This window comes from Octopus sinensis, linkage group LG14 (assembly GCF_006345805.1).
Source record: "Octopus sinensis linkage group LG14, ASM634580v1, whole genome shotgun sequence".
Lineage (NCBI taxonomy): Eukaryota > Metazoa > Mollusca > Cephalopoda > Octopoda > Octopodidae > Octopus > Octopus sinensis.
Window position 1 is genome coordinate 63712169 of NC_043010.1, and position 26735 is coordinate 63738903.

A 26735-nucleotide genomic window follows, 5' to 3' on the forward strand; every position below is an offset into this window, starting at 1 on the left:
GGCTTTAAAGTTGGTCTGACTGACATCAAAAAAAGCCCATAAAGGAGGTGCTCCAGAATGGCAGCAGCCCATTGATTGAAACTAGGAAAAAGATAATAAAAAAAGAAACAGTGAATATGTGATTACTGAGAAATCAAAAGAAATTTGGGAAAAATATTTTGTTATATATAAATTTTTATAAATGTAAGTGGTTTTACAAATTTCTCCGTTTATACATTAGGGATCAGCTCCCGTGTAGGGAAGCTCACTCTAGGAATGGATGGACTATAAAATTGTTTCTAAATATATCTCTAGATACAATCACACACACAGGTATATATATATATATATATATATATATATATATAATCATATATATTATATATATCATATATATATATATATTGTTCTCAACATGAAAGACTATCATATACATACAAATGTATATGTATAAACATATATAGGCATGTATATTTACAGACACTCAGGCACATACATATGTAAATATATGTATATAACATACATACACACACACGGATATATATTGAATATATAAACTCTATTGCATACACACTAACATACAGATGCCCACACACACACACACACACACATTCAACAAACATTAAGGTATCTCCACATATCCTCACACACATGCATTAAAAGAGTTTAAGGACTGACATGTGAATTAAGGGTGGATGGATTGCCACAGTAAAGTACTCATTGGTGTATATTCCTTTATGTTTTTGCATGATGTTGGTTTTAGAAAATTATTACGAATTGGCAAATGTATTTTCCGGTGCATTTGCAGTTCATTGATTGTCGAGTATGGCTTGGTGCAGGTGTCGCAGAAGAACATTCTGGGTTCTTCTGGAGTAATTTGCATCTCTGCAGGATGTGCATGCTTTTTGTGTGATATTAGTTGGGGCTTGCGCATGAACATCTCACTGCATAGATTGCAGCCGTAGGGTTTCTCGCCAGTATGGCTGCGTATGTGGATTTGCAGTTTGTCCTTCCTGGCAAACTGCTTCTGGCATGTGTCACACTGAAAGGGTTTCTCGCCCGTATGAATCCTTCGGTGAATGTTCAGATAGCATCTCTGGATGAACTGCTTTGGACAGAGGTCGCAGTGGAAAGGCTTCTCCCCAGTATGGGTCCTCCGGTGAATCTGCAGCCGGTCGCTGCGTGCAAACTGCTTGGTGCAGACCTCGCAGTGGAAAGGCTTCTCCCCAGTGTGGGTCCGCTCGTGTATAATTAACTTGTCCTTCTGTACAAAAGGTTTGGGGCAGTAGCTGCATTGCAGCAGCTTCTCACCTGTGTGAATTCGCCTGTGCAACTGCAGCTTGTCACCACGAGCAAACTGTTTGGGGCAGAATTCACAGCTGTAAGGTTTCTCCCCTGTGTGAATTCGTTCGTGTATTTTCAGCTTATCTCTTTGAACGAACTGTTTCGGGCAATAACTGCAGTGGTAGGGCCTCTCCCCTGTGTGGGAGCTCTCGTGGATCTTTAGCTTGTCTTTGCGAGAGAAACACTTCGAGCAATAGCCACAGCTGAACGGTTTCTCGCCTGTGTGGATTCGCTCGTGGATCTGGAATTTGTCTCTGTGGACAAACTGTTTGGCACAGTAGGTGCAGGTGAACAGCTTCTCACCTGTATGGATTCTCTGGTGCAGCTGCAAAGTGTTCCGACGTGTGAACTGCTTCAGGCAAATGTCACAGCTGTACAGTTTCGCAAACGACTGAACAGTCCGGAAACTCGGAAGCAGTTTTGTGGGTTGGTTCACCATGGTTTGTGACAGTATCGAAGGTGACGGGGACTGGGAGGAAATTGCTGTTGTAACTGTTGGTGTTGATGACGATGACAAAGATGAAGATGGCACAATCGGTTGTTTTATTGTGGTTTTTATAGCTGCTGCTCCTACAACTGCAGATGATGACGATGATGATGGGGGCGGTGGTGGTGGTGGTGGCGGAGGCGGCGGTGGCTGTACTCTAGCTGCTGCTGTGACTATATTTGGAGTTGATGTCGTCGGCGGCGATATTTGCTTCTGGCAAACTGCACTGGCACATTGATTCGAAGACTTCTCGATGGCGTGCATCGCTGCGGCGTCAAACGGCTGCAGATAACAGTTCCCCGGGGTGAACTGTTTGGTGTAGATGTCAGCAGGGAAGACCTTCTGGTTGGCGTGGAGCAACCCGTGAGGCTGGAGGTAGTATCCAGCCGCAAACTGATTCAGATATGTTGTTGTGGGAAACGACTTATCACACATATGTGTCAGCATACCGTGTGAGTGTGATGGAGCATTAGTATGTTGCAAGACACCTGACTTACCACCAAGGCTCCCATGTAATACCTTCTTCTCACCGATTTTATCCATGTTCTGCCCGGATGTCATAATGAGGAAATAAACACCAAGCTGTCTACTTTATAGATTATATATATGACTACTATACTTATTGCCTGTTGTTGTAGTTGTTGTTGTTGGTAGTGGTGGTGGTGGAATTATCTGTTGGCTGTTGTTCTCTGTTTTTGAAAATCCAAATGTCATCTGAGTGCCCAACCATACTTGTTGCGTAGTGTCCTTCATTACCTCACAGGTACAATTGGCCAATATCCTAAATATCAAGAAGAAGAGAAAATATATATATATTAAACAGGAAAGAAGAAAGGAGTACGAAAACAGGATCAAAAATGAAACAAAAAGCAAAATATATATAAATCAATAAAACAAAGAAGCCTGATAATTGAGAAAGAATAGTTCGTCGTAGCAGCCAATCAGAATGCTTGGTCATATCTAAGACATGGAAGTAGCCAATCAGAATAAGTTATGTTGATGAGACATATGATATGGAGGTGAACAAACAAATTAGGTTAGCATGGCTGAGATATGAAAACAGCCAATCAGAATGCTTAGTTCTGATTGGAAAGATTAATTGATAATTTTTTTTTTTTTAAAAAGACTGACAAACTACTGAAAACTGAGCTTTTAAATTTGCTTGCACCAAATTCCTGGCAAAACTATCTGCTATTTCCAACGAGATCTTCATCTAACTGTGTTTATTTTCAACCCTTTTGTGACATTATCTCTGTTGAAATAACCTGTGTTTCAATTAATTTTGAAATTATTCTTTTTATTCTTTGACACATTTCACTCCTAAGGCTATGGTCATGCTGGGGCACTACCAGTGAAGAACTTACTAAGATGACTTTGTCATTTTTAAACTGGTGTCTGAAACTTATAAAGGATTAGTAAAATGACCTGTTATTATCAAGACAGTGTTTGCAACATAAATTAACAAGAAAATTTGATGGAAAGTTAGAATTTAGATCATGTTAACCTTTTAGCATTCAGATTGTTCAGTCTAATGTATTACTCTTTACTCTCTTTTACTCTTTTACTTGTGTCAGTCATTTGACTGCGGCCATGCTGGAGCACCACCTTTAGTCGAGCAAATCGACCCCGGGACTTATTCTTTGTAAGCCCAGTACTTATTCTATCGGTCTCTTTTGCCGAACCGCTAAGTGACGGGGACGTAAATACACCAGCATCGGTTGTCAAGCAATGCTAGGGGGACAAACACAAACACACACACACATACATATATATATATACATATACGACAGGCTTCTTTCAGTTTCTGTCTACCAAATCCACTCACAAGGCATTGGTAGGCCCGGGGCCATAGCAGAAGACATTTGCCCAAGATGCCACGCAGTGGGACTGAACCCGGAACCATGTGGTCGGTTAGCAAGCTACTTACCACACATCCACTCCTGCGCCTATTATTTATTTATTATCATTGTTTTGAATTAATTATGTATTGTCTGATAGCTTTGAGATTTTTAATGAGGTAACTATTAAATTTTAGAATGATTTTTAAAAAAAAGCCAAAAAAAAAAAGCATTCGAGTGAGGTCGTTGCCAACGCCGCTGGATTGGCTCCTGTGCAGGTGGCACTTAAAAAAAACATCATTTGAGTGTGGCTGTTGCCAGTACCGCCTGACTGGCCCTCGTGCTGGTGGTACGTAAAAGTACCCACTACACTCTCAGAGTGGTTGGCATTAGGAAGGGTACACATGTATATATATATATATATAAAATATACATATGTAAGTATGTATGTATGTATGTATACATAGGCGCAGGAGTGGCTGTGTGGTAAGTAGCTTGCTAACCTACCATATGGTCCCGGGTTCAGTCCCACTGCGTGACATCTTGGGCAAGTGTCTTCTGTTATAGCCCCGGGCCGACCAATGCCTTGTGAGTGGATTTGGTAGACGGAAACTGAAAGAAGCCTGTCGTATATATGTATATATATATATGTATGTGTGTGTGTATTTGTGTGTCTGTGTTTGTCTCCCTAGCATTGCTTGACAACCGATGCTGGTGTGTTTACGTCCCCGTCACTTAGCGGTTCGGCAAAAGAATAAGTCCCGGGGTCGATTTGCTCGACTAGAGGCGGTGCTCCAGCATGGCCGCAGTCAAATGACTGAAACAAGTAAAAGAGTAAAGAGAGTAAGGTGTGTGTGTGTGGTCAAAAACTTTGGAACAATGTGGTTTAGTCTTGTTCCCAGAGTATGGTACAGTCAGCAGGTGTCTTATAGCAGTGGACTCACCAATGCCATATGAAAATTATTTGTAAATGGAAACTGTAGGAAGCCCTTCATATGTGTATGTGTGTGTAGAAAATACCTAGACTGTCTACTCAAGAACTGTATATAAATATGTATAATGGTGACGCACATGGACAACAATTAACAGGAAAGGCAATAAATAAAGGTAGATAATAAACCCATTTTATCAGCTGGTAAATATAAATCTAGCAGGGTTTGAACACAAAATGAAAGCCTTTTAAATATCATGTATATATGTATATATGTATTGTGGCACTCTGTCGGTTACAATGACGAGGGTTCCAGTTGATCCGATCAACGGAACAGCCTGCTCATGAAATTAACGTGCAAGTGGCCGAGTACTCCATAGACATGTGTACCCTTAACGTAGTTCTTGGGGAGATTCAGTGTGACAAAGAGTGTGACAAGGCTGGCCCTTTGAAATACAGGTACAGCAGAAAGAGGAAGGAAGAGTGAGAGAAAGTTGTGGTGAAAGAGTACAGCAGGGTTTGTCACCAACCCCTGCCAGAGCCTTGTGGAGCCTTAGGTGTTTTTTGCTCAATAAACACAATGCCTGATCTGGGAATTGAAATCGCGAGTCCTCTGCCCTATCCACTGGGCCATTGCACCTCCTATATATATATTACTCTTTTACTTGTTTCAGTCATGTGACTGTGGCCATGCTGGAGCACCGTCTTTAGTCGAACAAATCGACCCCAGGACTTATTCTTTGTAAGCCTAGTACTTAATCTATCGGTCTCTTTTACTGAACCGCTAAGTTACGGGGACGTAAACACACCACATCGGTTGTCAAGCGATGTTGGGGGGGACAAACACAGACACACACATAATACATATATACGACGGGCTTCTTTCAGTTTCCATCTACCAAATCCACTCACAAGGCTTTGGTTGGCCTGAGGCTATAGTAGAAGACACTTGGCCAAGGTGCCACGCAGTGGGACTGAACCCGGAACCATGTGGTTGGTAAGCAAGCTACTTACCACACAGCCACTCCTGCGCCTATATATATATGTATATATATACACAAGAACAAACTCAATACACAACAGGGCAAATAAGATTGCAAATTTCAGAATAAGGATACATTCACATTTACACACACATATTAATGGCTACGTTTGGGGAGGATTATGTTGCTAACATAACACATGCATTGGTTGTATATAACCTCAGTGTCATTATCAGTTAATTAAATAATTAGTTAGTTAGTTAACTAAGTAATTATCTAATTATCTGATAAAAAAAATACAGAAGAGACTAGCACATGTTTATTTAGAAAAAGATGCGCCTGAAGGGCAATTATAGCAAGCACGATCTCACGCTGAGAATCTTGCAAAATGAATACAAAACTTTTATATATGCATACATACAATAATGGTATTCATACACACAAAGTATAAATATATATATATATTTATACCGCGTGTGTACCGTTGGCGATTTTTTTTCCTCCGTCTTCCCTTTTCCTATGTTTCTGACGAAGAGCTCCGCTTGGAACATTAAAGCCTCCTTCTTTTCTTAGCGTCCAATAATACTATACTTGTTCCACGTCCTCGCGTTGTTGTGGTTTCTTTTTGTGTTTTCATATTTGGATTAACTTTATATATATATAATTTTTTTTATCTTTCCTTCTATGTTTCCGACGAAGAGCTCCGCTCAAAACGTTAAACCCTCCTTCTTTCCTTCTTTCCTGAGTGTCCAATAATACTATACTTGTTCCACGTCCTCGCGTTGTTGTGTTCTTTTGTGCTTTCTTGTTTGGATTAACTTTATATATATATATATATATATATATATATATATATATATATATATATATATATATATATATATATATATATATATATATATATATATATATATATATATATATATATATATATATATATATATATATACGTATATATATATATATATATACGTATATATATATATATATATATATATATATATATATATATATATATATATATATATATATATATATATATATATATATATATATATATATCATCATCATCATTTAACATCTGCTTTTCATGCGGATATTAAATGATGATGATGATGACAGCAGCTCTTTGTGTCCAGAGATGATAAAGGAGAGTGGAAGGCCCCTAAGTAGCTATGTAAACTGATCCTTGAATGACGGTCTCGAGCACACTTGGGTCAAATACATAGGCTTTGGTCAGATGGGGGTTCCTGATGATGACTCTTTCCTTCTTCGGTGTTTCTCTGGCTTTCTCAAAAATTGTTTGCAGCAGTCTGGATGCCATCTTGCAACACCCTCCTAACATGTGGGTTTCTACTCCTGCACGGATGAGCTGTTGTTTTCAGCTGGTCTTTGAAACGTTTCTGGGAGGCTCTTCTGTCTCTTTTACCCCTGGGCTGAGCTTGCCTGCTGGAGCAAAGGCCTCCCTGAGGGAAGTGTTCCAGCCGCTTCACCTGCCTGCTGTAGAGCACCAAAGCTTGTGACTGATACAGGAGAGTAGTAATGACCAACTGTAAGTGTATTGACCAGATCATCAGATGTTATACACGGCTGGTCACAATGCGCTTGCTCACTTTCTTGTAACTTTCAAATGATGCCACCCAGATGGCTAAGGTGGGAATGCCAATTTTTACAGCTGAGTAGCCTGGTATAACAAGCAATGAAGTGTTTTGCTCAAGAACACAATGCAACATTGGTCCAGGAATTGAAACCACAAGGTCACACACACACACACCGATTTCTGTGTATATGTTTGTCTGTGAGTAGTGTTGTTGTTGTCATATCAATCAATAATCCACTTGCTTAGCTCCTGTGCAGGTGGCACGTAAAAAAAACCATTTGAGCATGGCTGTTGCCAGTACTGCGTGACTGGCCCCCATGCCGGTGGCACATAAAAGCACCCACTACACTCTCGGAGTGGTTGGCGTTATGAAGGGCATCCAGCTGTAGAAACTCTGCCAGATCAAGAATGGAGCCTGGTGCAGCCATCTGGTTCGCCAGTCCTCAGTCAAATCATCCAACCCATGCTAGCATGGAAAGCAGATGTTAAACGATGATGATGATGATATATATATCTCCACACATGATTGTAAGGAACAATATATAAATTACGTCATATGTAAACAAACTTGGGTTTGTTATTGAAGCGCTGAAATGTATTGTAGTACAAGAAGAAAGATATATTTTTCAATGCATAAAATACCGATATGACAATATATATGGGATAATATCCATTACCGAGCAGAAAAATCTGTCAGCAACCAGTCATGAGAATTGAACTCACATCCCTTTGATTTCCGGTCAAGTGCTCAATCATAAATGTTTATGGGTCTGTGATAAGATGAATATCTATACGTATGCATGGCCGTTGCCAGCCTCGCCTGGCCCCCGGGGCCGGTGGCACATAAAAAGCACCATCCGATCGTGGCCGTTGCCAGCTTCGTCTGGTCTCCGTGCCGGTGGCACATAAAAAGCACCCACTACACTCATGGAGTGGTTGGCGTTAGGAAGAGCATCCAGCCGTAGAAACATTGCCAGATCAAACTGGGCCTGGTGCAGCTTTCTGGCTCCCCAGACCCCAGTTGAACCATCCAACCCATGCTAGCATGGAAAGCGGACGCTAAACGATGATGTGTGTATAGGAGTTCATAAAAGTGTGTGTATGTGTTGGTGTATGTATGTATGTATTTGTGCGTATATGTATATCTGTGAACATATCATATGAGTCACTGTTCATGAGTATGTGTGAGTGAGTCTCTGTATGCGTGAATGTGTTTGTGTGTATTTGTCTATGTGTTTGTGTGTTGGTAACTTCCTGGTGGAGGTGAAATTCCCTGGAGCATGGATAATTTCACAGTCCGTGCACCTCATCTGATAACCATAAACCTAACGAGGCATTCATTACGCATTGTGATTAAAAGCAAATTGACATAAAATTAGATTATCAATGGTATTAATCAGGAAGATAATATCATTAAAGTAAATTAACGACAAAATGTGCATTAATCAACATGAGAATCACAGTGACAGAGGATGTATAGTTGTATACTGGGTATAGAACATTACACACACACACACATATGTACTCATAAATATATATATACACATGCACACACATAAATAATATATATATAGGCGCAGGAGTGGCTGTGTGGTAAGTAGCTTGCTTACCAGCCAGATGGTTCCAGGTTCAGTCCCACTGAGTGGCACCTTGGGCAAGTGTCTTCTACTGTAGCCTTGGGCCGACCAAAGCCTTGTGAGTGGATTTGGTAGATGGAAACTGAAAGAAGCCCGTCGTATATATGTGTATATATCTATATATATATCCATATATATATATATGTATATAAAATATATATCCATATATATATATGTATGTGTGTGTGTATATGTTGTGCATCTGTGTTTGTCCCCCCAACATCGCTTGATGCTGGTGTGTTTAGGTCCCCGTAACTTAGCGGTTTGGCAAAGGAGACCAATAGAATAAGTACTAGGCTTACAAAGAATAAGTCCTGGGGTCGATTTGATTCGACTAAAGGCGGTGCTCCAGCATGGCCGCAGTCAAATGACTGAAACAAGCAAAAGAATAAAAGAATATATACACATAATCACATCATCATCATCATCACTTAATCTCTGTTTTCCATGCTGGCATGGGTCGGTCAGTTTGAGAGGAGCTAGCAAGCCAGAGAGCTGTCCAGGCTCCATCTCTGTTTTGACATGGTCTCTATGGCTAGATGCCCTTCCTAATGCCAACCACTTCACAGAGCATACTGGGTGCTTCTGTACAGTGCTGGCACAGGTGCATTTACGTGGCACCAGTACGGGTGATTTTCATGTGGCACCAGTACCCGCAAGTCCGCAAGGTTACGAATGGCCAGCTGGAGAGGAATGCAGGGGACAGCCTGTGTGCAGGGACAACCACGCTTTTACTTAGCCTGGCGTGTCTTTTCAAGCACAGGAAACTGTCAGAAGCCTCAGTCCCCTGTCATCCTCTCTATGAGTCCCAACATCCATTGATCCTTTCTCACCCCTTTGTCCTGTGTCTTCCTGGGTCTACCCCTTCCACATGTTCCGTCTACAATTTGAGATTGGCACCTTTTGATGCAGCTGCCTTCATTCATACGTATCACATGGCCGTACCAGTGTAGCCTTCTCTCTTGCAGGCTACATCTGATGCCTCATACACCCAGTTTTTACACATATGTTGTTTAGTCCATGTCAGCTCTGACTGAGCAGACTTATGATCAAAGGCATTCCATTCATGACCATCCTCTATCTTATTTACAGATTTAGTGTATCTAGGACAAAAAAATTTACCTAATACATCTTTCCCAATTTTAAAAGATAGCAGAGTGCAATATGAAGGAGATTTGGGCGATTTGGCTGCTATTTCTAGCAGGTCGAGCGACCATGTAAAGGCCCTTCAGATTCAACTCTGTTTACTGTAATAGAGAGGTGTATAGAAAATACTATAGAATAGGCACTGTACCATAGAAATGTAGAGGACATGAAGAAGATGTATAGTATAATGTAGCAGTATTTTGTAATGTAAGATATATCAGTTTTTAAGGACCATTATTTAGTTTTGATTTTACAGTTTGAAGTGGATGAGAGATAAATTTCTTCCTGGTTAAATTGCTAGTCTATACAGAAGGTAACATTCCTATGAAGATCTGGTACCGATTCTTTTCAGCTAAGTGAACTGAGCTAATATAGGATATAGCGTTCTGTCTAGAAACATAACAGAGAGGATGAGACAAAAATACTCTCCTGGATAAGATGCTAGTCTATCACAGGTAACATTTCACAGACGATATGGTATCTATTCCTGACAATTGATGAACTGAGGTAATAATGTTCTCTCAAGAAACACAAGAGAGAATGAGAGAGAAATATCCACCTGGATAGGGCACCAGTCTATCACAGGTAAACTTCCCAGATGATCTGGTATCTATCACCTTCACACAGTAAAGAAGTAGTTCTCAGTTTTTTTTTTATCTATGGACTCCTTTGATTACTGTTCTATTCTGGTGAACTCCCAAAGCCATTCAATGTTTAAAAACTAGTTTTATAGATATTTCTTTCAAAATTCCTATTTTGTTTTCCACATATTTACTTATGTAGGTTGAACTATGTAAAACATTAGAGGAAAAAAGCCTAGCAGTTTCTTGTGATAAATACATCCAAAGCAAAATTTTTTCATGGACCCTAAAAATACTACTATGAACCCAATTAACTATTTTGCTCATGTGGACCCACAGGGATCATATGGCTCGACATTGCAGTAAAGTGATATTAGGTAATGTAAAATGCAGTGTCCTATTCAGAAACAAAATGAAACACCTACAGCATATTTAAACTCTTAACATATGAACAGGTTGGCCCATACCTTATGCACCCAGCCACCTCACCTGTAGATCCATACTTTTATTGGGTCATCAGTGGCGCCCTGAGTCTTGTACCCAAGGGAAATCAATTTCAGAGAGTCCTTGTCTCTCACTAAACTATCAATAGTCACAGCACTACAAGCTGAACACAGTACTTGTCAGCTTTATAGTGCTACCTCATGTCACACTGTGGAGGCACATGGCCTAGTGGTTAGAGCAGCGGACTCGTGGTCGAGGGATCGCGGGTTCGAATCTCAGACTGGGTGATGCGTGTTTATGAGCGAAACGCCTAATTTCCATGCGGCTCCGGCAGAAGGTAATGGCGAACTTCTAAAATAATGAAATTATTGTATACAGTGCTCAGGTGCACCACAACTTGTCAGACAGTGCATATAAAGCACATGCAGTAATGTGCAAATGTCTGACTCTTTCGCCACAACTTTCTCTCACTCTTTCCTCCTGCATCTTGCAGCTCACCTGTGACGGACTGGTGTCCCATCTGGGTGGGGAACCTATACGCCAAAGAAACCGGGAAACCGACCCTTATGAGCCAGGTGTGGCTCGAGAAGGAACAAACAACATGTCACACTATTTTCCTTCCACACCTAAAATATAGCCCCATATCACACTCTTCTGTTCCTTCAGTGCAATGTCTATAACAGTAATTAGACAAATCTACAGCCTAACCCTAGTCACACTATTATTATAAAGTGCCACATATTTGCAACCTGACGTCCACTCACTTATCTGGCCACTGCACATGTCACACTGTTATACAATTATGCACAGCTATAATATAAACTCAGTTACACTATTGTCTAATCACACAGATCTAAAACGTACCCTCAAGTCACACTACCATCCAATTACAACACATTTAGGACAGACACAGCCTCAGTCACACACATCTAACAGATAGCCTCAAGTCACACTGTTATCCCATTACACACATATTTAGGACAGACACAGCCTCAGTCACACACATCTAACAGATAGCCTCAAGTCACACTGTTATCCCATTACACACATATTTAGGACAGACACAACCTCAGTCACACACATCTAACAGATAGCCTCAAGTCACACTGTTATCCCATTACACACACATTTAGGACAGACACAACCTCAGTCACACACATCTAACAGATAGCCTCAAGTCACACTGTTATCCCATTACACACACATTTAGGACAGACACAACCTCAGTCACACACATCTAACAGATAGCCTCAAGTCACACTGTTATCCCATTACACACACATTTAGGACAGACACAACCTCAGTCACACACATCTAACAGATAGCCTCAAGTCACACTGTTATCCCATTACACACACATTTAGGACAGACACAACCTCAGTCACACACATCTAACAGATAGCCTCAAGTCACACTGTTATCCCATTACACACATATTTAGGACAGACACAGCCTCAGTCACACACATCTAACAGATAGCCTCAAGTCACACTGTTATCCCATTACACACACATTTAGGACAGACACAACCTCAGTCACACGCATCAAGCACATAGCCTCAGGTTACACTGTTATCTTCTTTTGCATATCCGGTATGACACAGTCTCAGCCACACATCATTTATAACAAAGCCTTGACCCTAAATTGTAAATAATCACTTTAATAATACTTAGCCATGATGAAATTGCTGAAATATACTCATTTACTGATGTAAGATAACTTGGTGGTCAAATATAAAACTCACCGCATGCTTTAACAGATACAGATACTGAGGACATGTTGGCCAGGTGGTGGTGCAGGCTTTTCTGTATAAACTGTATGAATCGGTGTTGAATGGGTTCAATGTCAGGTATATCTCTAGAATGATTTCATTGTGTAAACATGTAAACTCTTTGTCTGAAACTGTTTCTGAAAACAATTGGAAACAAACTATTTTTAAATAAAGAGTGAAAAAACAAAACATTGGTTTACTTTTAAAAATCAATATAAATAGGCAGAGGTGCAACAGTGTAGTTGAGAAGCTTGCTTCCCATGCGTGAGGTTTTGGGTTCAGTGCCACTGCATGGCACCTTGTGCAAATGTTTTCTACTACAGCTCCAGGTCAACCAAAGCTTGGTGAGAAGGTTCGGTAGATGGCAACTGAAAGAAGTCCATTGTGTGTGTGTGTATAAATATATGTGTATGTATGTTTGTGCATATATACACTTTCACTCTGACTTGCGACCATCTGCACTAACGATGACAAAACACAAGGAAATAAATGAATTAATTAAAAATTGATTTTTGGACATTGAGCAGCTGCGCGTACGAAAGCTATGGCAGTATCTGGCAACACGGGCCTCCACTGCCTCCCACTATCTCTCACTCAGTCTCTTTCAAGCAAGAGTTGCGTTGGAATGAACCACTATGCCATATGCTCACAGGCATATGGCATAGTGGTTCAGAGCATGGGCTACTAACCCCAAGATTCTGAGTTTGATTCCAGGCAGTCACCTGAATAATAATAATAATGATAATAATAATAATAATAAATAATAAATAATAACATTGAAAAATACCTTAGGAATGAGAACCCAGGTTTGAAATTTCCCCAAGACACCTGATGAAGGCTGGAGGGTATATCAGCTGAAACGTGTTAACAACAAACAAGATGAGGACAAATATCCGTCAAATGTAAATAATGTAGAGCAATAAGAAATTAAAATAACAAAGGAATAAGAAATTGTGTCATGAATCCCATTAGGTCACAGCTATTTCTGTTATAAGATGCAATACATTCGTAGTTGAATGCCTTCATGTTTGAAGCTCTGATGAGGCTATAGGGTGATACACAAGCATTTGACTATGAGTACATTGCATCTTATAGCAGAAACAGCTGTGACCTGATGGGATTCATGACACAATTTCTTTTCCTTTGTCATTTTAATTAATAACCAGTGTCGGCTCCTTTATGCCTCCCATGACCTAGCAGTACGATAAAAATGGTCCGAGAAAATAATTATGTCTATCTGTGTTTGTCCCTACACGCCTACAGCCACTGCTTGACAACGGTGTTGGTTTGTTTATGTCCCCCATAACTTAATGATTCAGCAAAAGAGACTGATAAAATGAATACCAGTCTTGTACTGAATGGGATTTGTTTCACTAAAATTCTTCAAGGTGGTGCCCCAGCATGGCCACAGTCCAATGACTGAAACAAGTAAAAGATAAAAGACAATTGTGTTCATTTGGGGCACAGGAAGGGCTGTGTGGTCAAGGGGTTACCTCATAACAAAGTAGTTCTGTGTTTGGTTCCACTGCATGGCACTTTGGGTTAGGATCTTCTACTATAACCTCAGATTGAAAACACCAGGGAATGGAGAGGAATTTGCTAGATAGAAACTGTACAAGCGCCCATCATGTGTGTGAATTAAGGACTCCCCCATCGTTAGGTAACGAATGAGGGTTGTGCTATTTCTTGCCGAACAACCACACAGGTGACTTGGGTATGGTTGTGTTCACCTAAGCTTTCTCCCTCCATCGAATCAACATTGCCTGTACAACAAGTGCGCCACATGTTAGACGTTGAAATTATCTCAGAACATGAAATGAAATGTTTTGTTCCAGAACACAACACAATACCTGCTCTGGGAATTGAAACCATGATCTTCTCATTATGAGTGTAACACTCCAGCCACTGGGTCATATGCTTTCTGGCTATCTATTTTATATATATATATGGGTGGGGGGAGGCACATGGCCTAGTGGTTACAGCAGTGGACTCGCAGGTTCGAATCTCAGACCGGGCGATGTGTGTGTTGATGAGCAAAACACCTAAGCTCCACGCAGCTCCAGCAGAAGGTAATGGCAAACTTCTGCTGACTCTTCCACCACAACTTTCTCTCACTCTTTACTCCTGCATCTTGCAGCTCACCTGCGACAGACCGGCGTCCCCTCCAGGTGGAGAACCTATATGCCAAGGAAACCAGGAAACCGGCCCTAATGAGCCAGGCGTGGCTTGAGAAGGAACAAATATATATATATATATATATATATATATATATATATATGTACATACATACATACTATTGAACCTTGGGAGGGGCATTATGCCGGTAATAATAAACACATGCACTGGTTTGGTCCTTTATTGTTATTGTTAGTTAATGGGTTAGTTACTCCGTTAACCAATTTATCGATTAACCGTTTTACACTAGTTTTCCAAACTCATATGTTAAACACTTTGGTCAAACAGTTAATCGTTCAAATGTTCAGTATCGTTAGTGTTGTCTTTTCTTTTTTTGTCAAATAATTATTCCATCGCATTGTTGCAATCTCTTCAGCAATACGTCTCTCTACTTCCATTTCTTTTGAACTTATGTTCCAACGTTGGGATTTGTCCGAGATGAGTATGTGAGTGTGTGTATGGTGTATGTCTGCATGTGTGCGTGTTTATACATCCATGTGGGTATATGCGTTTTTTTAAAATACTGACTACGTCATTTTTCATATACACACACACACACATACATAGGTATATACATATATATATATATCATCATCATCGTTTAACGTCCGCTTTCCATGCTAGCATGGGTTGGACAGTTCGACCGGGGTCTGGGAAGCCAGGGCTGCACCAGACTCCAGTCTGATCTGGCAGTGTTTCTACAGTTGGATGCCCTTCCTAACGCCAACCACTCCGCGAGTGTAGTGGGTGCTTTTTACGTGCCACCAGCACAGGTGCCAGGGGAGTCTGGCATCGGCCACGATCGGATGGTGCTTTTAACGTGCCACCGGCACGGAAGCCAGCGAAGGCGGCGCTGGCATCGGCCACGTTCGGATGGTGCTTTTTATGTGCCACCGGCACAATATATATATATATGTGTGGTGCCTCAGCATGGCCGCGGCCTTCGGGTTAAAACATTTTTATGGATTTATATGTATATATATATATATATATATATATATATATATAAGAGAGAAAAAGAGAGAGAGTAGGTAGCTAATTAAAGAAAGCTAAACACACACATATTTTATGTGCATGTGAGTATTTTTAGCTGATGTATGTTGAAGAAAGATGTAAATATTGAACAAAAACCAAAAAACAAAAATTCTTTTTGAATAAGGCCCTGTGATATTTATTTTGGATCAAATTACACAGACACTCCCTTGTTACTCTTGCTGTTGGAAATGCAGTGAATGAGTGACTGGACCAATGATGCCATTGAAAAATAAAGTAAATAAATACACAAATGCTGCCAGACAATTTAATTTTCACTTTGCAGTGTTGATAAAATAAATACCAACAATAAACTGGAGTTCATGCAGTAACTCCCCGCCCACAACAAAAATTAATTTTGAGTCTCTGCAAAAAAAAAAAAAATGGTTTTCGTCTATGCTGCTGCTAATGATGATGATGATGATGATGTTGATAACAATGCCCAACATAAGCACCGGGGCAGGAATGTTGGCATGAGAATATGTTCAATTCTATTGACTCTGGTGTTTGACTGGTTCTTCTTGTTACCAACTGAGCAGGACGAAAGACAAAAAGTCGGCCTTGGTTTGACTGCGAGGATGTCTAACTGACAAACGTGCACTGATTAAACATACACAGCCGGGACAGTTGTTGTTGTTAAAACAGATATGATTCATATATGCACGGGGACCCTCCAGAGGATTAACAGTTTTGGCACTTAGCTGTCAGGCATGTAAGAGATAAAAATTCTAGTATGGCTAGGACTATAATCTTCAATTATCTTTCGTCTTTTACTTGTTTTAGCCACAGAATTGAAGTCATGCTGGGGCAACACCTTCAAGGGTTTAGTCAAACGAATTGACCCCAGTTTTTTAAAGCTTGGTACTGATTCTATGGGGCTCTTTGGCCAAAGAACTGCTGATTTATGGGGATGTAAACAAGCTAACACTGATTATCAAGTTGTGGTGGGGGGGACAAGCATAAACACACACACATATCTATCTATACATACATACACACATATACAGATGTATGATGGGCTTCCATACAAGCTTCTGTCTACCAAGTCCACTCACAAGGTTTTGGTTGGCCTGGGGCTATAATAGAAGACACTTGCCCAAGGTGCCTCACAGTAGGACTGAACTCAGAACTGTGTGGTTGAGAAGCAAATTTCTTACTGGACTACTTGTTCATCGGTCCTTCATTCAAATTTAATGCTGGTATTTCTTCGTGTTTTGGGGCATACTCTACATTACCTTAATTCATTAACTGTAAGGAATACAAACCACATCTAACTTCTTCGTGTTTTGGGGCATACTCTACATTACCTTAATTCATTAACTGTAAGGAATACAAACCACATCTAACTGGAAATGCTCATGCTTAGAACAGATTCCACCAGTGATATTAGGTCTACCATTACCACTGGATTTGGACTCTGGTTCTCTTTAAATGTATCCATATCGCAAATAATGCTTCAAGAAGGTAATACATCTATTTTCCACAGATCAGGCGAACAGTGATGTGGTAATTTAGTATTCAATTTTCAACCAAGGCTTATTAGAATGCCTACAGTGTATCTTGAACTCATAACCTAGTTTTAAGTATAGTTTTTTAAATACCTAGACCAATCACAATCCATATTAGTTTTTGGTTAAAATTTAGAGTTCCATTTGAGCGTTGGGCCTCATGGAGGTAAAGTAGCTGAGTTCCTTTCGAGTGATGGGCCTCATGGAGGCAAAGTGGCTAAGCTCCTTTTGAGTGTTGGGCCTCACAGAGGCAATGACCAAGACCTAGGGTATCATGTCGTGCTTCAGAAGAAGACCCATCAACCTGAGCAAAATCGAAATTGTGGCAGATACTGGTATCATGTAAAAGCACCCATTACACTCTATGAGTGGTTGGCACTAGGAAGGGCATCCAACCGTAGAAAACCATGCCAAATGAGACTGGATCCTGGTGCAGCCTTCCAGTGTGCCAGCCCAGTCAAACCATCCAACTCATGCCAGTATGGACAATGGGCGTTAAATGGTGATGATAACGACGATGAATAAATGGCTTATAATCTACAACACACAAAATATTTCAACAATTATTTTTATACAATTCCTAATAATATTTAATCATCAAAATAGGATTTTTTAAACATCAACCAGTAGAGTAAAATAGAAATTAAAGGAGTCCATTGGGCAAAAATGGTCAAGAACCACTGATCTGGACAGTAAGTCAGATCTGACAAACACATCAGAGTTGCATGTTTTTTTTATGTTTCAGTCATTTGACTGTGTGTGGCCATGCTGGAGCACCACCTTTAGTCAAGTAAACAGACCCCAGGACTTATTCTTTGTAAGCCTAGTACTTATTCTATCGGTCTCTTTTGCTGAACCACTAAGTTATGGGGATGTAAACACACCAGCATCGGTTGTCAAGCGGTGGTGGGGGGACAAACAGACACACATATATATGACAGGCTTCTTCCAGTTTCCGTCTACCAGATCCACTCAGAAGGCTTTAGTCAGCCCGAGTCTAGAGTAGAAGACACTCGCCCAAGGTGCCATGCAGTGGGACTGAACCCAGAACCATGAAGTTGAAAAGCAAGCTACTTACCACACAGCCACTCCTGTGCCTCTTAACTACTTTAAAAATCTTAAATCATTATTTTTACCATGTCAGCAAAGGTTTGATAGTTTTGTAAACTTGTTCATTGGCATAAATTGAGCAAGAGATTTTTTTACACTTAAATGCTCTTTCTAATAATCCCCATTCAACCATGACTACATAGTTATCAGCATGGCTAGGTAGAGTTGTGTACCTTGTTAAGAAGAATATCTCGGCTAGAGGTGGTTTAGTGAATTAAGTACTGGACTACTTGTTCATCGGTCCTTCATTCAAATTTAATGCTGGTATTTCTTCGTGTTTTGGGGCATACTCTACATTACCTTAATTCATTAACTGTTAGGAATACAAACCACATCTAACTGGAAATGCTCATGCTTAGACCAGATTCCACCAGTGAATCGTCTGGCACCTGTGTCGGTGGCACATAAAAAGCACCCACTACACTCACGGAGTGGTTGGCGTTAGGAAGGGCATCCAGCTGTAGAAACACCGCCAGATCTGACTGGCCTGGTGCAGCCTTCGGGCTTCCCAGACCTCAGTTAAACCGTCCAACCCATGCTAGCATGGAAAGCGGACGTTAAATGATGATGATGATATTAGGTCTACCATTACCACTGGATTTGGACTCTGGTTCTCTTTAAAATCCTCTTGATAGTTGAAGTGTGTAAGAGCTCAATGCAGACTTAAATGGGTGCAGGCATGGCTTTGTGTTCAAGTGGTTTATTTTATGGTCTTGACACTTAGAGCAAGTGTCATCCTAACCATCTCGTGAGAACAAAACTGTAGAAGCATGCTGAAGAGAAAACACATTATATGAGTGGTAGTCTTAATATGTCACCCAGTTTAACACCACTAACTGGCCCTTGTCTGGCTTTCGTGGGATTCACTCTGTTGCAAGAATTCAGCCCAGGTCTTCATACTGAGAATCATTAGATTCCTTCTATCTGTCAAAAGCACCCATGACCCTGAAAAAAATTATTATGGGTGCTGCCTACCTCATTTGACTAGAACAATGATTCTCGACCATTTTTTTGCCTATGGACCCTTTGATTGCTGTTACTTGGGTGGATCCTCATAGCCATTCTATGTGTAAAAAATCCTGTTATATCTTTAGAATTAAATATTATTAGGAAATGTATAAAAAAATTGTTAAAATATTTTGTGTATTGTATAAATATAATTAATTTATTGCAATTAAATTTTAATGACACAATGAACCCTCAAGAATCATATGGGCCCCAATTGAGAACCACCAGACTAGGGCATAAAAAACTCATCATGTACAATATGCATCTGCTAGGGGTTATCTTTCTTGGCCATGAGAAAGTCTTACCTAACATCTTATACATCCTAAAGGACTATTATCAGTGGCTGGTGCTAAGCTCCAGTTTTATAGCATAAATCAGATAAAACAGAAAATTTTCCCTGGGATAGAATGTCAGTCTATCACGGATACCATTCCCAGATTTTAAGGTTCCTAGTTGTGGCAAGGAGCTGAACAAAGGGACACTAAAATGTATACTTATTTCTTTATTACCCACAAGGGGCTAAACACAGAGGGGACAAACAAGGACAGACAGACAGATTAAGTCGATTATATCGACCCCAGTGCGTAGCTGGTACTTAATTTATCGACCCCGAAGGATGAAAGGCAAAGTCGACCTTGGCGGAATTTGAACTTAGAGCGTAACAGCAGACGAAATACGGCTACGCATTTCGCCCGGCGTGCTAACGTTTCTGCCAGCTCACTGCCCACACATACAATAAAACACTGGCAACAGATTTGAACTCAAGACCTTCGAAGGCTGTAGTTTAGTAATCTATTCCTTTAGTTACCTTGCTTTCATGATGATGGTATGCTTGTTATTTGGTCTTCTCAAAGCATTACCAATCAAAATTACACTTTTGGAACATAAAATGCTGTCAATTGAGATATCTTATACCCTTTCAATTCAATTAGCCATTCATTCATTCTTCTTTTTGTGGGAATGAACTCCTGGATGCTTTATAGGAATATAAATCAACTCCAGTGCTTGTCTGGTAGTTTATTCAAGTGGCCCTGGGAGGATGAAGGGTAACATTGATTCTAGTGGGATTTGAACTCAGAACATGAAACACTATAAACTAAATATCACAAGGCACTTTGGCTGAGGCTCTAATGATTTTTTTCAACCCATCACCATTATATATTTCATGTATGTTTGGCGCGTAACAAACACCGTCTGATCGTGGATGATGCCAGCCTGGCCTGGCCTCCATGCCGGTGACACGTAAAAAGCACCATCCGATCGTGGCCGTTCGCCAGCCTCGTCTGGCACCAGTGTCGGTGGCACATAAAAAGCACCCACTACACTCACGGAGTGGTTGGCGTTAGGAAGGGCATCCAGCTGTAGAAACACTGCTAGATCTGACTGGCTTGGTGCAGCCTTTGGGCTTCCCAGACCCCAGTTGAACCGTCCAACCCATGCTAGCATGGAAAGCGGACGTTAAACGATGATGATGATGATGTGTATACAATATTATGATACAATACAGCATGATAATAATCAGTGTCTGTATCATTATCATCATTTTTACATCTACTTTTCCATGCTTGCACGGGTCAGATGGGTCTTCTCTAGCATAGCATTTCATCTGTGTGGAGGCACATGGCCTAGTGGTTAGAGTAGTGGACACACGGTTGAGGAATCTCAGACCGGGTGATGTGTGTGTTTATGAGCGAAACACCTAAGCTCCATATGGCTCTGGCAGAAGGTAATGGCGAACCTCTGCTGACTCTTCCGCCACAACTTTCTCTCACTCTTTCCTCCTACATCTTGCAGCTTACCTACGACGGACTGGCGTCCCATCCAGGTGGGGAACCTATACGCCAAGAAACCGGAAAACCGGCCCTAATGAGCCAGGCATGGCTCGAGAAGGAACAACCAAACAACAAAAAATAGCCTTTCATCTCCTTCATGAGGTTGTCTTCTGAGATCAGCTTTCATCAGTTTTTCCCATGTCTTCTTCATTTTCCTTCCACATGGATCACTTGGTTCTTATTTATCCAACTATCAGCCTCGATACACATTTCATAACCATACAACTGCAGTCAACCCTGGCATACTGCATCTCATCTAGTTTTTTTCCTCAGGTGATTTGTGATTATACACTAATGTTGAACATTCATCGGAGTGTACTCACATCATGTCTTTCTACCCTTTGCACATCTTCTGTATTCAAGGCCCAGGTTTTGTTACTGTGCAACATTGTACTTTGTACATAGTCATCATAGAATCTACTCTTTGTTGCTCACAGTGGTAATAGCTCCCTGGACCTTTCTCACTCACTTCTTACTCTAGCTATTAAGCTTTCAGAACACCCTCCTCCACTCCTAGTTAGGCTTTCTAGGTAACAAAAGCTACCAACTGGTGAGTATTTGCAATTTTACTTCAAGGATATTTTCACTGATCATTGATCCTGTGTACCCATAGTTTATGTTGGGTATAACACATGGAATTCCTACCAACTCCTTTTCTGCAGATCAAGCACTTTTACTTTCCAGATGGGAGCAGAGTTGTGCCTTCTTTTGCTAAATTTACTTGGGGCAGGGGAGCCCTCTCAGTTCTATACTTCCTTTCTATATTTGGGGTTTATTTCTAAATCTTTGAAAGTTTCAGCCGTGAGAATAAGGTCTTTGGGATACATGACCCAAAGAATTGTTATACTCAGAACAGAATCTTGGTAGACACACACCTTCAAGGGAAATTCCTTGCTGAACTAATTACTGTCAACAAGGTGACAGCAGTTCTGTACATGGATTGCGTGGTCCTACCAAGCCTTTCATCTGTACCTAGTTTTCTTAGTAACCACCAGTCAACAAAGCAAAGTACTCTTTTGAAGGCTTCATTCAGGTCAATGGATGCTAGGTATTGTGGCTTAGTCTTATGAGCTAAAACTTCTCTTGTAGTCTATCATTTTAAGAAGGTGAATGTGGTACCCCATCTTAGCACAAAGCTGAACTGTATCTCATAAGCTAATTTTCTTCCTAATTAGTCACACTATAACTCTTTCTCTTACTTCTGTTATCTTCTTGCCTCTGGAGTTGCTTTTAAATAAAGCTCCGGTAATAACTGGGAAGTTAACCCTGTGATGGACTGGCATTCCATCCAGGGGAGGGTTATGCTCTGGCCTTATGAGTCCAAAGCTTCATGAGAGAATTGGGTGGTGGATTGGCAGAATCATCAGAATGTCTGGTGCTACTTAATTACAACCCTTTCCATTCTGAGTTCAAATTCCATCAAATTGAACTTTGGATTTCAGCCTTCTGGGATCAATAAATAAAGTACTATTTAAGTACTAGTGACAATTTAATTGACTAAGCCCCCTGTACCGAATCTCTATGTTAGAAATAATAATCATTGTTATAAGGAGCAGAATATAACAATAGTTACAGAACTGGGCAAAATGTTTTGTGGTATTCAATTACGACTGTTTAGCTTTGTGTTCAAATCCAACTAAAATCAACTGTTTTCATCCTTCCAAGGTTAATGAAATTATACACTAGTCAAGTACTAAGCTTAATTAAGTCAACTACCTATCTTGTGGCCTTCTGCTTACTGTAGATATCGTTATGTTGGTGGTGTTTCACCTCAGGTCAACCCTGGCTCAGTCAAACATTTTCCAGTCAGGACCACTTAGACCAATGGTTCTCAACCATTTTTTTTAGTTATGAATGAGTTGTCAAAGGACAGAGATATCTGGTGCTTTGCCGTACTCAAGGAGACCCATCTGTCACAGCAGAATATGCTGGTACATCATAAAGAGCACTGGTACTGGTGGTGCCATATATAAAGCAACCAGTACAGTCTATGGAGTGGTTGGCATTAGGAAGGGCATCCAGCCATAGAAACCATGTCAGAACACACAATGTAGCCTGGTGCAGCCCCTGGTCTTACCAGCTCTGGTTAAACTGTCCAACCCATGCCAGCATGGTAAACAGACATATGATGATGATGGATCCCTTTGATTCCTAATTTATTTGGGTGGACCATCATAGCCATTTAACCCTTTCACTACCATATTTCTTTCAATTAATTTTAAATATAACAAAGAATTTAGCAAAATAACTTAGTAATCATTCAGCTAGTGTTAGGAACATAAATTGTGACTAGGGTTTGGTGGAAGATTTTAATTCAAAACTTATGAAAACAAGACATTTGTACTACAGAGCTGGTTTTAGCCGGGTTGGTATCAAAAATGTTAATGTTTAAAAAAAATCTATTATATCTTTATAGTTAAATATCAGGAATTGTATTAAAAAATTAACATATTTTGTGTATAGTAGAAGTACAACCAAGTTATTACCCATAAATTTTAACAGCAAAATCATATATGGAACCCCAAGAGACAAAGTGACCTCAGTTGAGAACCACTGATCTAGTCTTTTTCCAGACAGTGCAACTGGGGTCACATTATCCAGTGTAACCTTTGGTTTCTAAGACAGGATGAAGTTCTGAGGGTAATTCGGCTGGTTATCATTGGCAAGTCAAAACCACCATGTAGTCTCCCTAATTGGCACATCAGAAACCAATATTAAGGGTAATGGCTGGAGAAAATACTTTGGTGTATTTAGATAGAACCTTTACATTCTCAGTTCAAATCCTGCTGGGAGCTGACTTTCTTTCATCATCCTGGGGTTGATAAAATAAACACTAGTTGCACAAGAATTGATATAACCAACTACAACCTACCCTCAAATTCAAAACCTCAGGCCACTGGAGCTCTGAGTTCAATTCCTGCTGAAGTAAACTATGTTTCCTACTTCTGGATAACTAAAGTAGCTGGATCAGTTCTTTTCTCTCTCTCTCCCTCAGACTTAGTGACATTGTCCCTTAAAAAAGGTCATGGAGCAACACACAATAACTCTTTTCCTAGAAATGCAGAAGACTTAAGTGAGAGGCAAGCAAATTTTTTACATAGACAGTCTTAGTCTACAGGAGCCATCTAAGGAAGGACCAGTACAACATAGAACAGCATAGAACAGGAATCTTGATAAAAAAAAAAAAGGAGGAATGCTGGACAAAAATATCTTGGTCTTTTTAGTGACACTCTTTCCCAAATCTCAATGTTGGGCTTAGGCCATGCTGCAGCAATGTCTTTGGTAAGTGTAGTCCAGAGTCAATTTTGATCCAGCAATCCAATGACCAAAAGCATTTTAGCTGTGCCTCTAGTCTTTTTTTTTTCTTTCAGATGCAGTGCATCGAGGGTTACATTATCCAATGTATCCTTCCTTGGATTTGGCTACTATATCTAGCAGGTGGAAAGACCACATAAAAGCTCCTCTTACCCCAATCAATAATTGAGATACATACTAACTACACCCCTTTCCCAAAATGTGTCCCCATGTGGTAAAGTGGACTCCCCACAGAAAAAAAAATTTATTAGTTTGCAGTATTTAGTTATGGCCCTTTACAATAGCTTAAAATCCTTCAGTGGGTCACTTCACCTTTTATACATTCAAGTTGATAAAATATATCAATCAAATTCTGAGATTCATTTAAGAAGCTACGCCGAACTCCTAACTTTGAGCCTTTGTGCCAATGGTAAAAAAAAAAAACATATTATTATGGTAAATTTTTACTATTATGCTCGTCTTATCACTGTGTCACGGATGAGTTGGACATATTTGTGTCCACATTCCTGTCAAATAAACTTCGTAATTTCCTTTCAAGCTTTTACTGATGGCTGTTGAAGTTTCATAGAGAAACTATTTCTTCTATCAGAATATAATATGCTGCGAGCAAGAGGTATCAATCAACCGACAGAGACAGACACAATTTATATATATATATATATATATATATATATATATATATATATGTCACATACACAAAATGTGCACAAAGCCAGTCGATATTAATGTTTACAACGTATATAAACAATACATCCGATGACGTGTGTACACCTCTATCTGCCTGTCTGTCACTCTAGCTTTATACATACATACATATATATAGAGAGAGTGAGAAAGAGAAAGAGATCAACTTTGTCTTTCATCCTTTCGTGGTCGATGAATAAGGTATCGGCCCAGGGCCTAGATTGACGGAATGTTAGAGCGGTAGACAAGATGCCTTTGCACCATCGGATTCTTAGTTTAAGATGTTTTTACTTTGTTAATATAAACTTTTTCGTGAAATCTACGGTTTAGACGTTGTCATAAGTTGTGTACTTTCTCTAAGATCAAATCCCGCTTCACTGTGACTAGAAAAACCCAAAAACAAAAAGGCCCTCGGCAAACATGTTAATAGGCCAAGGAGGTCCTTGAACATGAATCCAAGTATTTCAGCTGATCACTCTCAAGGCCAGTACACCAACCAGTTGGCAGGAGTGAACTATGCACCAAATAAACTATATATATATATATATATATATATATATATATATATATATATATATATATATATATATATATATATATATATATATATATATAAGTATGTATATATGACACACCCACAAACGGAAGGGGAACTCAATACATAAAGCAGGGCATATATAAACGTTGCTACAAGAAAAGCTCAATGACAGCTAAAGAATCAAACTTTGATACGAAACTCTAGGCTCTAAAGTTACATCCACAGCAATCTCAGCTGTGTATATACATATACAGATACTTAAGCATTATTTTTTATGAGACATTCCACAGTTATAAGAGTATCAAGGACATTATCTTGCATACCGCCTTCATTTAAGATGTTGGAGATTTTGGGTGATATTTCTAGCATGTCGAGCTACCTACCATCTAGCTTATTCCCCCCACCCCATGTGGTGGTGCCTATAGGGGGGGTTTCTGTCTTCTTACCCTCACACACACACAGCCACATAGACACGCACCACCCCTCTCGGCAATTTGTTCAGACAAGGTAGTTTACTATTGCTGCAATTCGAACTCCCGGAAGGAGCCTCTAATCGACATATCAACAACCCACCTGTCTTCATAATTACTTCCCCCCCCCAGTACGCGCGCGCGCGCACACACATACACAATAGACTCTGCCCCCCACCCCCACTTTTTCCTCCTATCCTCTCTCTTTAACTATTTCCTCTCTATTTGTCTTTATCAACATCTATATCTCTTCTGTCTTACACTATACACATGTATGAGTGTATATATATATATATATATATATTGAGTGTGTATATATATA

General features: G+C 40.1%; 1 protein-coding gene across 1 annotated transcript in view; it reads right to left on the reverse strand.

Moving 5' to 3' along the window:
- Nucleotides 1–465: 465 nt before the first annotated feature.
- LOC115219249 (zinc finger protein 2) overlaps nt 466–26735 on the reverse strand; it is a 26847-nt gene continuing 577 nt past the window's right edge. Inside the window, exons 2-3 of the mRNA XM_029789398.2 lie at nt 12715–12878; nt 466–2591 (exon numbers count right to left, since the gene is read on the reverse strand). Of these exons, the coding sequence (XP_029645258.1) occupies nt 665–2371 (1707 nt within the window). The 5' untranslated portion in view covers nt 2372–2591; nt 12715–12878 and the 3' untranslated portion in view covers nt 466–664. The remainder of the gene's footprint in view (nt 2592–12714; nt 12879–26735) is intronic.